The 16,012-nt window shown below is 47.2% G+C and overlaps 1 protein-coding gene across 1 annotated transcript; it reads right to left on the reverse strand.

Moving 5' to 3' along the window:
- Positions 1–11,070: 11,070 nt before the first annotated feature.
- On the reverse strand, positions 11,071–13,057 carry IL31 (interleukin 31). The gene is made up of 3 exons (XM_036929333.1): positions 13,042–13,057; positions 12,718–12,866; positions 11,071–11,388 (listed from the first exon to the last, which is right to left on the reverse strand). The coding sequence occupies exons 1-3, from the start codon at positions 13,055–13,057 to the stop codon at positions 11,071–11,073; spliced, it is 483 nt and encodes a 160-aa protein (XP_036785228.1).
- Positions 13,058–16,012: the final 2,955 nt, after the last annotated feature.

Consider the following 16,012-nt stretch of genomic DNA (forward strand, 5'->3'; position numbering starts at 1 on the left):
GGTGAGCCGCCCTGTCCCCCTGCAGGCTGCCTAGCCTCTATAGGGAGCCGCTGGCGTGTTTCACCAAACAATTGCCCAGATCTGTATCTCCACTAAAATGCAGTAGGTCGATAAGCTCTTGTCTGATCAAACCCCCACACCTCTTCTGGGGAAAAATGTCTCCATGACACAAAGCAAGATTTTGGGATTAAGAACCAGGGGCCCTAGAGAGGGAGGTGGGTGGTTCATGGACTCTGCGTTGGGCTAGAAGGACTCCCATTTCTGTTGAGCTAATCAGTAGGTGTCTGCTTTGTTCCTTTCATTTTTTGAGCCCGTGTTGTGTAGGAAAACTTAACATGCTTAGGACATAATTTGGAGAAAAGGGTAGAGTTTGGGTACGCTGGAACAGAGGAGTGGAGTGTCAAGAGGGAGCGAGGCCAGTGTACCAGGGGTTTCCCTTCCTCTTAGTCAGGGGACACCCGCCTCTAGACAGTTCTCAAGTGGGTGGTATGGTTATTCCCGTTTGCCGAGGAAGAAACCAAAATCGCTTCCAAGGTGGCGAGGCTGCCAGGGTCAGAGCGAGAAAGCTAAAGGATCCTGTCTAAAATGGCTCCTCCATGCAGCAAACTCGGAGGATCATCCTTGCTGTCCCCACCCCGTACCTCCCCCTACTCCCCAGTCCTGTCAACTCTGTCTTCTAAATGTCTTCCAAATGCGTCATCCACTTTTCTTCGTCCCCACTGCCATCATGTCTCAGTTGGTTCATGTAACGGTGTCCTCCAGCCCATGCTCTGCGTTACAGTCAGTGTGAGCTTGGAAAGTCCCAGCCTAGCCACCCCCCTCGCTCTGGCCTCCCAGGGCTTCCCAGAGGCAGGCCTGCCCCTAGGCCAGCCCCTGCCCACCTGGTCCAGCCAGCCCCTGCAGGCCATTCCAGCCTATTCTTGCTCTTTCCAGCCTTTGGAATACACTGTGTTTGGTTTCACACTTATGAATTTCCCAGGGCCCCTTTCTGACAGCCCCTATTTTTCCCATTTTCATCCTTCAAGGTCAGTTCTTCAGAACCAGCCCCACTGTTCCTACCCCCACACAGGCGCACACATGCACATATGCAAAATCAGGGCTCAAAACACTCAGTGTGCGACCTCAGGACACCGGTCATGTGTGTTGTCATCATTTGTCTTCCCCGCCAGTCTCCAAAACCCGTCAGGACAAGGGCCTGCTGTCCCATGGTCACTGCCATGTCTGGCACAGAACTGGCACAAAGCAGGTTCTCAGGAGACCTGTTGATGGGCACTCAGTCCCATGTCATTCCTCCAGCCCAGCTGCCCCCTCTCCTCATGCCCTTCTCAGAGAGGGGGCAATTGTGGGGACCCTGACACAACTTCAGGGGAGGGGAAGGGGCAACTAGCAGGTGCAGATGTCAAGCTAAGGTAGATGTTGAACAAGTTTTAAAGGTTGATGACTAAGATTACATGTCTAATATAAAACGTCAATTTCAGTAATTTAGGTTGTAGATACAAGAAAAGAATCTCTAAATGACATTTAAAAGCATTTCCTCTTGGGTGTGGACTTGATTAAGTGGACTTGATTCTACAAAACAATTTACTCTTTAGTAGCTTTTTTGTATGTGAAGGTCTGAACTTAGTCCTGTGTAAGGTGGTGTGATTGCACGTCCTAAATATGAGTAAGTGTGCTTTTTGCTTTTTTTATTTCAGAAAATCTCCAGCATACACAGAAGTGGAGAATAGTGTAATGAACCCCCACTTAACCAACACCCAGTTACCAATTTTGTTATATGCCCCCCCAATTATTTTGAAGCAAATCTCAGACCCCATATTGATTTCATGTTTGTAGTAAGCATGCTTTTTCATACCATTTTCAGATTTGCACATACAACTGCCATGTTGGTCATTTAAAGGTTCCAGAGAAAAAGCTACAAAGTCATAGTTAATAAGAAACCTCAGGGAATGGGGAGTTCTGATTGATCAGTTTTCTGTTTCACTGAATCATTAGCTAGGAAACACTGTTTAAAGTGGGGAAAGCTTTCTAAGATAAGGGTCTATTTTCCTGCCTTAATGGGTATAGTACAGCAAAGGGCCTAATCTCTTGATCTAGTCCGACTGGTTTTCACTCCTGGGGGAAGGGCCCCAATAGGTTGGTTGGTTCCATTGCCAACCTGGGGTGGGTGGGGGTGGGTAAAGTCCTGTTTACCCACCCCTGTCCCACAGCCCAGATTCCGTCCTGTTGGTGTCTCCCAAGTCCCCAGCCCACCCAACAGTGCCACTGAATGAGCTCCACTGGGATACACATAAGCTTCCCCAGGCTTGTGCCCTGTTCCCTGACGCCTGCCACTATGTGCCCAACTTTTCCTTTTTTCCTCCTGCCTTTGATCAAGAAGCATTCGCTGAAGGCTGAACCTGACCTTGGCCAAGGAACACAGCAAGACTTTATTGGGGATGACAAGACCTACCTTGATATTGAGCGATCAGGTAAGCACAGGCGACAGGAGGTCGTCGAGGAGCAGCGGGACCGCCCTGGGAGGGTCGGGTGTGCGTGGCAGGTGGCCCTAAGCCAGGGACCAACCAGACAAGTGGGGTGAGGCAGGCAAAGGGGGCAGCCCCCCAAATGAGGTGCGTTCCAAGCGAGTCAGGGTTCACTTCCACTGCTCGGACCGCCCCCTCCCCAAAGGGGCTTTTTCTTGTCTTTTCTCGCACTTTTCTCCTTTTCCAATTGACTCATTCCTTTATACTCAGAAGTTTCTCTTTCTGAAGTCTTTCTACTTCTAACCACACTTTCTATGACTTTCCATCTGCTGCCAGGAGCTTGTTCGTCCCCAAATAGTCTGCATCTCAATATACGTCCACCCATGCTCCAGCCAAGCATTGAGAAGTCACCCTCAGTTCTTCCTTTCTGTCCCGTCCCACTTCCGTCTATCAGTGAATCCTGTCAGTGATCCCTCCAGAGGGACTCAGACCCAGCTGCCTCCCCGGCCCCACCGCGTCACCGTAGCTGAGGCTGCCGTCGCCTCTCCTGGACAGTGTGATGGTCTCTGTGTTCCTCGACCCGCTGCTCTTCATCAATCCCACCGAGCGGGAGTGATCTTCAAGGTGCTGTGACACATGGTGTCCTACCCTGCTTAAACTTCCAGTGGCTTCTGGTTGCATTTAGAATAAAATCCAGACTCCTTGCCATTCGGGCTCCTGACTGCCCTGGGTGAGTGACCACCTTTCCGGGCCTGAAAGTCCTCACCTGCTCCGTGGATAACAATTACCCTGCCCCTGGTGTTGTAAGGCTCTGAGGCTGGGTTTATTTATATCGGCACTTACTTGGCTGCGTCTCCCGTTCCTCCCCTCTCTTCCCTCCCCTCCATTCCTGCTGCCAAATTTCTTAGTGCTGCTGCTAACCGTCTCCTTTTTGTGCCTGCAGTCATCCGATTTCCCCTCCCCCAGCATCCTGCCGGCTCCCTGTCCGTTTGTTGTGTCTTGTGTTGTGAATTCTGGGGAATGTCACTGACTGTGGCCCCATCCAAGCCGTGGACACAGCTGGGATGGGTCAAAGCTGAGTTGCTTCCTAGCAGAGCCATCCTCGCTCTGGTCAAGAAGTAGCTTTCAGCTTGCTGACACCCATCCCTTTTTCAAAACCTGCCCTCCTCCAGCATTTCAGAACTCGCCGCCCTCCTAGAATATGGGCATCAAGCACTAGCTTCATCTCCCATGACACCCATTACCCAGCCCAGGGGCCAGGCTAAACGAGCGCCCGCGGCTGTTCAGGATGCCCGCTCCGCTCCTCTGCACCTTTGCCAGCATTCCCTCCCCGGGAGGCCTCTGCTTGCTCCCCTCTGTAGTGGTCCTGTGTCACCCCCCCTTTGGACTTTGAACTACCTCCAGCACTCCATTTCTGTCACTCATTTCACCTCCACCTTCTCAGTAATGTTAACAGTCACTGCTACTGCACATCAGCCCTGCCTGAAGACAGGAGCCAGGTCTCATTTATCAGTCAGTCATCTACCATGGTGCACTGCTTCTGCGTCCTGGCTGCCGGGGGTACGCTCGGGATTTAAATCTTATCTCCCACTACCTGCCGGGAATGATGCAACAGCCCTATGAAATAGGTTACTGTCCCCACTTGAGAGAGAAGGAAGTTGAGGCTTAGGCACAAAGCTTGCCCAGTGGCAACATCCCCAAGCACAGCATGAATCTGAACTGTAGACCCCGCTGCGTCTGACTGCAGAGCCTTGGCCCTCCCCAAGAAGAAGACCGCTCCCCGCGAAGCATTGTTTACATTATCCCATTTTTATCCTCAGTCCCTATAGAGACTCGTCTTCACTATGCATAGGAGAACCCTAAGGTGTACCTTTCATGGTAAGATCACTCGGCAGACGAGGAGGAGAAGAGAACTTCCTCAGCCTGAGGACAGTGTCTGCAGGAAGCCCACTGCTGACGTACTCAGGGCGGAGGGCTGAATGCTTCCACCCAAGGGAGGCGCAAGACAAGCATGTCTGCTCTCATTCCTGCTGTCCAGCATCCCGGAGGGTCTCATCAGGGCAGTAAGGCAAGACATGGAAATACAAGGCATTCCAGCTGGAAAGGAAAAAGTAAAGGTCTACATACGGATGACATGTAGGAGGCCATAAAGGACACACACACACACACACACACACACACACACGTACTGCTATCAAAGCCTAGTCAATGACTTAAGCATGACTACAGGACACAAGATCAATATACAAAAATCAGCTGCATTTCTGGACATCAGCAATAAACAGCCCCAAAATGAAATTAAAAAACAATTCCGTCTACAATAGCATCAAGAATATAAAATACTGATGGACAGTGACTGTAATGGGGTATGTGGTGGGGACTTGATAATGGGGGGAATTTAGTAACCACAATGTTGCTCATGTAATTGTTTATTAATGATACCAAAACAAAATAAAATAAAGTATAAAATAATAAAGAATAAATTTAATCAAGGAAGTGCAAGACTTTTACACTGAAAACTACAAAACCTTGTTGAAGGATATGATTCCACCACAAAAAGGAGTGAAGCACTGAGGCATGCTTCCGTGTGAATGGACCTCAGACACATCGTGCTGTGTGGAAGGAGCCACACACAAAAGGCCATGTATTGTATGATGCCATTGATACGAATCCAGAAAAGGAAAATCCGTGGAGACAGAAAGCATTTTGGTGGTTGCCAGGGGCTGGCGGAAGGGAGAATGGGGAGTGATTGCTAAGGGGTACAGGGTTTCTTCCAGGGGTGATGGAAATGTTCTGGAATTAGACTGTGGTAATGGTTGCACAACTCTGAGTATATATATATTCATATCAGTAAAGGTACTTTGGCCACCCCAAGGATACACACACACACACACATTTGCACACACACTACTAAATTGCGTACTTTAGAAAGATGAAGTAATTTGTCTAAGGCAACATCACATATAGTAAGTAGAGGACCAGAAACTAGAACCCAAGAATATCTATTTTTAGCACCAAAACTGTTGGGGGAAGAATGTTTCCCAGGCCCTTGAATCAGTAAATAAATAGAGTAGGGGTCTCCAAGAGCCTCTGGATTGTGCTCCTGAAGATCCCTTCTCATTATAAACTACTGTCGTTTGGGATAAGTCCACAAAGGTTTGGGAGCAGGAACATTGCGTCGGCTGCTCTGAGAAGTTGGGTACGCCATGCAAGGAGCAATCTGCCCAGACAGGCTGCTTTGGCTGTGCCATTTGGCTGGAGTCTGAAGAGCAGGTGAAGAGCTGTGAACAGTGGACCCTTCTCTAATCGCAGAGATTGGTGAGAAGAAACCACAGACACTGCAACCCCTGCTGCAGTGAAGGGCCCAGGGTGGCCAAGGGATCGTACCTCTACGCATACTGGTACAACCCTTCAAACCTCTCCATTTTTCATCCTTTCTCCAACTACTATTTCTTTCAAAATTTGAAATTGTGTTTATTTTACTGATTTCTAATATAACAGTAGTTTCAGAAATTTTGGAAAATACATAAAAAATAAAGAAAATTACCCCCTTCCCCAAAGACACTTTTTTCCTGTCCTGCTTTCTGTCCTTATACACTGTATACTATATATATATTTTTAATATTTATATTTATATATTTAACTCACTGGGGAGCCTCATAGATATGGTTATTTATTTATTTATTTTATTAAGGTATCATTGATATACACTCTTATGAAGGTTTCACATGAAAAACAATGTGGTTACTACATTCACCCATATTATCGAGTCCCCCCCATACCCCAATACAGTCACTGTCCATCAGTGTAATAAGATGCCACAGAGTCACTACTTGTCTTCTCTGTGCTACACTATCTTCCCCACAACCCCCCCACACCATGTGTACTAATCACGATACCCTCAGTCCCCTTATCCCTCCCTTCCCACCCACCCTCCCACACCCCTCCCCATTGGTAACTGCTAGTCCCTTCTTGCAGTCTGTGAGTCTGCTGCTGTTTTGTTCCTTCAGTTTTGCTTTGTTGTTATACTCCACAAATGAGGGAAATCATTCAGTACTTGTTTTTCTCCGCCTGGCTTATTTCACTGAGCATAATACCCTCTAGCTCCATCCATGTTGTTGCAAATGGTAGGATTTGTTTCTTTCTTACAGCTGAATAATATTCCATTGTGTATATGTACTATGTCTTCTTTATCCATTCATCTGCTGATGGACACCTTAGGTTGCTTCCATTTCTTGGCTATTGTAAATAGTGCTGCGATAAACATAAGGGTGCATATGTCTTTTTGAATCTGAGAAGTTGTTTTCTTTAGGTAAATTCCTGGGAGTGGAATTTCTGGGTCAAATGGTATTTCTATTTTCAGTTTTTTGAGGAACCTCCATATTGCCATAGATATGGTTTTGTATCTTGCTTTTATAAACATTATGTTTGTAACAATTTAGGATATCATTAAGTATTCTTTGAGAAAATAATTTTGAATGACCACACAATGCCACATTATATGAGACACCATGGTTTTTAAACGATTTCCTTAATATTAGTCATTTGGGTTATATGGCAGCCATGAAATGTGCCTCTCAGGTGTCCTGCTTTGGGAAGCATAATGGACTGAGGGACCCCCACTGCTCTGCTCGCACCACCAGCCCAGTGCAGGGCCTTGCCTCCCCCAGACCTATCCCAGCCGATGACAGTGTGGCAGGAACACTGGGCTGGCTCATTCTTGAGAGATACAAGTTTCCCCTGAGAAGTGACTCGAGGATTTCCTGACAGTCTTGCAAACCCTCTTAGAAATGCACTTCAGTCTGAGAGGCTGCTCCCGACCCTCCTTCCTTCCCTCTTCCCTTCAGCAGGGCCCGGCCTGCCCCCCAGCCCGCTGCTGCCCCACTGCCCTCACAGGCTCTGCTGCTGGGTAGCCTGCTGCCTGGCGGTCCCCCTCATAGAGCCTGTTCCTCATGTGATCCGGGCCGACCAGGTGCCTCCACATTTGTTTGGGTGTTTACTTTGGACGTTTCCACCTCCTGAGGAAATCACCTTAGGGCAGAGTGTCCGCAGAGGGCTAGTGGCTGTGGGGGCAGAGTCCTTTTATAAGATGGCCACCGATTTCCAAAGCAGCTAAGTAGACCTTCCTCTCCACAACCTCATGATCAAGCCTTATCACTTGTAAAACCTCTGCTGCTTTGATGGGCAGAAAATAGGACCTCTTGTTTATTTGCTTGGCCTGGTTACCAGTGAGGTTTAGCGTCGTTTCACATTTACTGGCTATTTGATTTCTAATCTTACATTTAAGCATTTCTTTCTCTTCTCTCTCTTCTCTTTCTCATTATCTGATTGCCTCTTCTATTTCCTTTTTATTTGTCCTCTCATCTCTTAATTCTCCAGAATAATAAAATGACAATCCTTGAAAATGTTTTTCTTACAGCCTTAGAGTCCCTGTTCTTCCTTTATAAATTGGGCAAGTTTAAGCTTTTACTCAGTCTCCCAAAGTTCCCCTTGAAATAAATCAGCCATATCATCTTTTTCATTTCTGCTTTTTTGTGACCCTTGATTATTTGTTTTCCTTTCCTCTGTGAGTCAGCAGCACCGATTTTTATTTAAGTCATCATTTTGAAGTATTTAGATTGCAAGATATGCCACAGAAGTCATTTGGTGGAAGATGTTAGTAAATGTCAGATTTATCACAAAGTGCTGAGATCTGCTTATCTTTTTGCCCTTTTCTAGGTGTTGGCAGATTGTCACCAAAAGAAATTCTGTTTGAGAGTTCTTGTTAGCTGAGTTCCAGGTAGCTCAGGTGCCAGGTTTTAGTCACCTCATCAATGAAGGAATCAACACAGCACAACTGATTCAAAGGACAACACAGGCAGCTAATCTCAGTCATCTGTCTACCCATCAGCAGGGAAGAAAATGAATGCTGGAATGAAATGCTAAGGTAGATGTTCAACTGGTTAATGTCCTACAGTCAATAAAACCACCTCTGGGGCTTTCTTCTCCGCTTGGTAGAAATCATTTGCATCTTATTAATCTTCTACAAGCTCACCTGTTCTGGGACCTAATCAATAATAAATCATGCCAAATACAGTCTCACTCTCCGAGAGCAGTGAGGTCCAACAGAAGCTTCTGCAACAATGGAGACATTCTATGTTGGTGCAGTCCAGCATAGGGGCTACCAGCCACATGTGACTACTGGGCACTTAAAACGTGGCTGGTGTGACTGAGGAACAGGATATTTTTAATGTTTTATTTTGAAATAAATTTAGACAAACAGAAAAAGTTATAGATAGTACAGAGTTCTCATATACCCTTGTCCCAGCTTCTAAACATGAATGTCTTCCGTAACTGTGGTATGTTTATCAAAACTAAGACATTAACACCCTTAAAGTCTTAATTTGGATTTTTGCCATTTTTTCACTATTGTCCCTTTTTTAGAATCCCCTCCCAGACTGCATGGAATCACTGTGTCTCCTTGGTCTCCAAGCTGTGACAGCATCTCCATCTTCCCATGATTCTCCTGACCCTGAGGAGGTTCTGGTCTTTGCGAGAGTACTGGCCAGGGGCTTGGTAGACTGCCCCTCCACCTAGCTTCATGAGGGGCGGGGCTCGTGGCTTGGGGGGAAGAGCTGGAGTGAGGAGCCGCCTTCCCGACACCCCCCCACCCCCCACCCCCACCCCAGGCAGGGCCTGACCAGTGCCCTGAGGGCTGCTGTGGGCCTGGCCCGCCTCTGAGCTGCTCTCTCCCTGCTGGGCTCTGCAGTCACAGTCCAGCCCACTGTCCAGGGCCGGAGCTCAGCTCCACCCCCTGGAGGGGGACATCCAGTTAAGCCCGCCAGGATGATTTAGTAAATATTTGGGGGAAGATGCTTTGAGGCTTTGCAAATTTCCTGTTTCTTCTTTAAGTTTTGCCAAGAGTTAACATTCTCAGGTGGATCTCGCCTGCAGCAGTGACTTCTGAGGGTTCTGGTGGTGATTTTCTGTTTCCCTCATGCCTCCTATGCTCATTAATTGGCTTTCTGTAAGGAACGTTCGCCCCTTCTCCACGTTTATTTATTTATATCACTACAGACTAGTGCGTATTTATTACGTTTTTGGAAGGACATATGGTCATCTCATTGCCTTCTCAGTTTTGGAGGATTTTTCTAATAATAGTAAAGATATTCTGATATAGGACAGTCAAAGAGAATCATAGCTGTCCACTACAGTGGCTATTTTTGGAATGATTGACCAAAACATTGCCATTGGAAGCTAGGGTGTTTGGGAACTTAAAAGCCTGATTAGAGACTAGAGTAGAAATACTCACAAGAGTAAGAATGAGAAGAAATCCAAGGCAGAGTTGCATATCTCAGAGTCCTAACCTCACCCCCCTCATATGGGAAGTCTGGCAAATCACACTCTCTTTGGGCCTAAGTTTCCCCTAAAATAAGATGAAGGTGAAGGTGCTGGTCAACTCAAGATCGGTGGTTCTCAGACTTGAGTGTGCATATGAATCACAGGGAAGTTTCACTAACACACAGATTGCTGGCTGCACTTCTAAAGTGCCCGATTCAGTGGGACTGGGGTAGGGTGCAAGGATTTGTATTTCTAAGCACGTTGCCCAGTGATCTGATACGGCTGGTCCAGAGACAGCGCTTTGAGAACCATTGGTCCAGATGATCTCTAAGAACCATTTACAGCTTTGGACTCAACATTTATTCAACTGATAAACTCTTTGGCCCTGTCAATGAAAGAAGTCACTGATGAAATGATGGAACAGGTCTTTGCAGGAGCAGAGGCTCTGGATGTCCAGTGGGGAGCCATGCAGTAGCCACTGGAATGATTGCCTTTTGCCAGGCATGATGTTCAGTGCCTCTAAGACCCCGTCTCTGCCCAGGAAGGGACAAAGGCTGGGCAGAGATGTGGCGAGCAAGCTTGAATCTGAGTCCTACCACTTAACAGCCGTATGGCCTTGAGCATGTGACAAAAATAACTTCTTGCCTTCCTATAAAAAGAGGACAGTAGTGGTACTTGCATGGCCTGGCATAATGGAAATAAATCTTCAATAAATGGTTGCAGTTGCTGGAATTATTATCCAGTGGGGAGGAACAGCAGTGACAGAGGTGGTATCTTTTCCCAGTGTATCTCATATACCATCAGCCCCACCACCACCCAGCCTGGATTCCCAGCTACTCATTCAAACTCCTTCACAAAAATCCAAAACAGATCATAAGAAAAATTTAATGAAATTTATTAAATAGGTTTAAAGGGCTCCTCCAAGGAGCATTAACAACTCTCAATGCAATAAATATCAATAAATTAATATAACTGCCACCTCCTGCCCTCACAAGGGTATAATGAGAATAAGTAAAATTTAGATGTGCAGAAGAAAAACATTCTAGAAATACCAAGACTAATAACAATGACATAGCTTGGAATCTTTTTCAAATCGATTCATACATTTATAAGTAAGTCCTCCCAGGACTGGCCCATCTGGGAATTCATTGAGATTATTCATTGGAATAATTTACTTGACAACTCACAGCAGACTTCTCTCACTTAGCTGTCACTCTCCCGTTTTTAAGACTCCCTGCATTTCTGCCATTCCAAAAGGAACAGGGTCTACTGGATGGCCTCAGATGAATTACTGGGCTCCTGAGTTCATTGATTTCAATGTACGTTCCACACACATTGAAAACTGTTGTAAAATAGTCAAGATGAATCTTTTACATTCAAAGGTATCCGTGGGCACAGAAATTTTTGTTTCTGGTGCATGATGAAATTTGAGCTTGTCGAGCTGTTGTATGATTTCGCTGATATCAGTGTTATTTAATAATGGTCTGATTGCCTTGAAGTAAGGCAGGATGGCCCGGCTGTTGATGCTGTGTGGCTGTTGGGAGTCAGAGGTGAAGCACGGCAGCGGGTAACGGCTGGATTCTGGCACTCCCATTTCTTTATTCAGCTGCGCAACAAGGGGGAGAAGTGGGTGTGGGTTAGATTTGCAATAACAGCGAGAAATCCCAACAGCTGATGTCTGATGCCTCCTCTGTGGATGGCCCAGGCGAGTCCTTCCCAGCTGCCATCTCAGCAGATGCATGTGCCAACCCTGAGAAGCTATGATGGTCCCTATCCCCATTCCCAGAGGACACTAAAACTCAGTTGGCAGAGCTGAAACCAAGATCAAGTGGTAGACCCAGGATTCCACACCCCTCAGGCAGCAATTCTGAAGCCTGTTCTGATCCCCACTGCTCACCCTGCCTCCTCTGCCCCAGGGCCTGCAGGCCTCCTGTGTCTGTTCTTAGCTGCTGGGGGCTCAGAAGGGTGAGCACTAGGAGTGCACTTGTATTTCCATGCTGCTCCTTCCCCCTTTGTGACTCTTGCTAAAGCCACTATATCCCCCCACCTATTGTCTGGAAAGGCCTCCAAGATGCCAAGGAGTCTTTCCAAACACACCAAGGACTCCAGACCGTGCCCTGGGCTGCCCTCTTCCCACAGACTAAGAACTTCTGAGTTCAATAGGAGTGCTAAGGGCGCCTCACCAGCCTGAACTGCCGAGTCACCTCTGCTCTGCTGATAACAGCCTCTGCCTTTGTGTCTATAAAAACCAAGGCTAAGGTTTAAGTGCCAGGGTGGAAGGGGAGGGCAAGGCCAGTTTCAAGAACTGTGCAGTTTGGTTGTTATTTGTTTGTTTAATCAAAGCTGCCTGAGAGGTTCTATCTTGATCACAACCCTGAGAAAATGACAAAGTATTCACTTTCATTCAGCCTCATATTTTCCTGCCGATGGGGTTGGGCGCAGCAGAACCTCTGCTAGAAGTAGACTGGGCCCTAATTAAAAAATAAAGTACTGTGCAAGCAGACGCCTAATGTGTTAACTGCCCTTCTCTGCAGCAAGAGACTCTGTGACCCACGTGAGGATTTTAGCATCTTGAATTCACTGGGATATTGTTTACAACTTAGGCTGGCATTTGCCACTCATTGGTGGGCTCCTGAATGGGTGGGCAAGATGGACCACCTCTAGGGATAAGCCACAGGCAGGAGAACTCACTGAATATTACTGGGAGCCAAATACCTTAGGGATGAACAAGTCTACTACCCCCATTCCTACAGCACAAGAGAAACGATTGAGTTTTTGGCTGTCCAGTCTCATCCCTGCCTCTGAACCCCACCCTCATAAGAACTCCATCATGGCCCAGCATGTCCACAGCCGTGTCTATAAAGGGTAGACTTCTTGTGGGGACAATAGGACGCATTTTAAAGAAATGGCTTAGAAAAATTTGTAGGGCACTTACATAGTCTTGCAAAAGTTTTTTAGATAAGGGCTGTAATTCCAAAACGATTTTTCGTACGTCCCTGGGTGGTAGCCGATGCCTGAGAACCATATGGGAGGACAGCAAGGTCCCCATGCAGCAGAGCAGGAACAGGGCAAGCCTGGCAGGTCCTGGAGAGAGAGAATGATGCTGTGAGGTACTGGGCCCGACACCCCCACCCGCCCCGCTTCAGCCACTTCAGACGCTGTTGAGCAACCACTGCTGTAGCCCCTCTGGAGGCTTCCCCTAGATCTGGTGAGGCAAGACTGTGCCCAAGAAGGAGCGGACAGCAGGACGCCGCGGTACCTGTGTGGGAGACCATGGTGGGGGAGCGCGTCTGCCTCGACAGCAGCTTCTTGAGCCAGATGAGTTGGCAGTGGTCTTCAGGACATATATAAAGGGCCAGTCATGAGGAAGAAGAGCGATCGATGTCCCGCCCATGGCGAAATCATTGCTCAGATTTTCTCCAAAAAACACTTTCAAATTTCTGCTACCCAAGGCTGGGTGAAAGCAGGGCTGGAAGGAAGTGCTGAGGTTACCCTCAACTTGGGCAGATGCCTGACTCAGTATAGACACACACAGGCACACACAGGAAGGCACATATATCTTTGCCATTTCTTCTTGGAAAGAGCTTGTCGATTTGACTAGAAAAAATTTTGAAGTCCAGGGTTGATGGCACAACCCTCTAGGACAAGGGACTTACAGGAGATGAGGGTCAGGGCCCCACAGGGAATTTCTGCACAGGGTCATGGTGCAGGTGTGTAGGTGTTAAGCTGGCATGAGGTTTGAAAATGTATTATGTTTGGAAATTTCTGAAGCATGCCCATGGCAGTGTGTGGGGCCAGCCCTGTGAATGTAGTGAGTCAAAGACTCCATCTCCACTGCACTTGGCTTTGAACATCATTGAACTCTCAACAGTATCTTTGTGACCACAGAGCCTGGAACCAGAATCCATGTTCAAAAGTTATTTGTTGAAATCACTTATTTATATTTTGAGTGTCAACTTTGACCAGGCACTCTTCCAGAGCCTCAGGAATGATGCTGAAGAAGTCAGACAAGGTTCCTGCCCTCACAGATAATAAATAATGTTAATAAACAAGAAAGTATCAGGGGATGAGAAGAGCTATAAAAACAAAACAAGGTGATGGTTAGAGTGATGGGTGAGATACTTTAAGTCAGGCTATCAAGAACAGTCTCTCTGAGGAGGTGACATTTAAGCTGAGATCTGAAAGATGAGGAGCCTGCCATCAGAAGATCTGGAGAGAGTGTACCCCAAGCAGAGCAGACACTGGTGCCAAAGTTCTCAGGCAAAAGTGAGCTTGATGTGGCCAAGAACGGGAAGCTCGTCAGGGTAGCTAGGTTGAAGTGAGAGAAGGGGAGGATGGTGGAGAGGTGGGGAGAGGCCAGGGCATAGAGGTCCTTGCTAGGCCATGATAAGGAACTTGGATTTTATTTCAAGTGTGATGAGGCACCACTGGATGCTTGTAGGTATGGAAATTTAGGATCTGAGTTACTTTGAGAAGTAAGAAAGAGATAGGCTGCCGAACGGAGAGTGGATTGTGTGAATCCAAGATTGAGTGGAAGAACCAATTACAAGCTTATGTAGCTGTCCGGGTGAGAGATGATGGTGGTTGGGACTGGAGTAGATAGAGATTAAGTCTACAAAACTGGCTGGTGGGCGGATGTGGAGATGAAGGGAGGAACCAGGGATGACTCCTGGGATTTGGATGGAGCAACTGGGTGGTTGATGTGCAGTGAGGGAAAAGGTGTCTGGACAGGGGAAATCAAGAGTCCTGCTTGGAATGAGTTAAGTTCAAGATACACATTGGGCATCTATTCAAGTCATCCATTGGATATGAGGCAAGAGCACAGATCAAGGTCAGGTCTGGGTGGTCCGTAGAACCCGATGCACAACAAAAGAGACAGCCAGGAACCCCCTTCCACCCCGAAACTCCAGTCCCCTTCCAGCCACTGCTGTGTCTTTCTTCTTATCCAAGCTTCTGGACAGGGTGGTCTACACTCACTTTTACCCCAGTTCCCAAACCACCACAATATGGTTTTCACCCTAACAATTTATTCAAAATCCTCTAGCAAAGTCCAAAGAAGGCAGAATTTTGACACCATGACTTTACCCTCTGGTGTTCATTCCCATAATTATATTATATTACATGGCAGAAGGGACTTCACGGATAGAATTTAGGTCACTAATCAGTTGACCTTAAGATATTACCAGGTGGGTCTAAAGTAGTCACATAAGCCCTTGAAAACATAGATGAAGTTAGAAGACAAAGTCAGACTCAAAGCATAACGTTCAACTGCCATTGCTAGCTTGAAGTTGGAGGAGGCCCGGGGAAAGCATGAGAAGGAATGAATTTGGCCAACTACCAGAGAGGTGGGACCCTGGACCCCAGATAAGAACTGTAGCCCCGGCTGATACTTTGACTTCAGCGTGGCATGACCCTGAGCAAAGTTACACCATGCCATTCCTCTGACCCACAGAAACTGCGAGACAGTAGCTTTGTGGTTTTAAACTGCTACTTTTATGGTATACGGCAGCTGTAGAGAACCAATATAGTCTCCAGTGACCTCCTGGTGCTGGCTTAATTTTACTTGACCCCTCCTTGACATGAAATAATGCCAGCCACTTCCTCCTTCTTGAAAATCTCTTTTTCCCTCTCCTTCCATGACAACATTATCTTGATGCCTTTTGCCTCTCTGCCTGGGCCTTCTCAGACTCGATCACCTGCCTGCTTGGCCCTTTACTGGACATGTCTCCGAAGACCCCGCCCTTGGCCTATGTCCCTCACACTTCACTGGCTCCCTCCTTCAAACGCCAGGGCTAAGTGTCCAGCCCTCTCAGGGACATCTCCACCTGAGTGTCCTGCCTGTGCCTCACACAGGACATCGAAGCCGAGGATCGGACCCAGGGTAACAGTGAGAGTAGAGATGAAAGGATGTGGATGGATGGGAGAAATCCATAGGCGGTATTCCTCAGAGAGATGGCGATCGGTAGGATACGGGACTAGTGGAAAGGGGAGAGTTGAGGACATCACCTAGGTTTCTGGTTTGGGCAACTGGACAGATGGCAGTGCCACCAAAAGAGGATCACAAGACTTGTGAAGTAAAGCATTCAGTGTTGACATGGTGAGAGGGAACAGTCAGGTGATGAAGTACAGCGGGCCCTTAGATATTCATATTTGGAACTTGAAGGAAGGAACTAGAGACATAAATTTGGGTGCTGTCTGTACATTGTGGTGGATAAAACTGTAAACCTACC

Source organism: Manis pentadactyla, chromosome 14 (assembly GCF_030020395.1).
Source record: "Manis pentadactyla isolate mManPen7 chromosome 14, mManPen7.hap1, whole genome shotgun sequence".
In the NCBI taxonomy this organism is placed as follows: Eukaryota; Metazoa; Chordata; class Mammalia; order Pholidota; family Manidae; genus Manis; species Manis pentadactyla.

What these genes read in the sequence shown, in the direction of transcription:
- IL31 (XM_036929333.1), bottom strand. An exon ending in AAAAACTTTTGCAAGACTAT is followed by an intron (nt 11,389 to 12,717) that starts GTAAGTGCCCTA and finishes CTTGTTGCGCAG; the next exon opens with CTGAATAAAGAAATGGGAGT.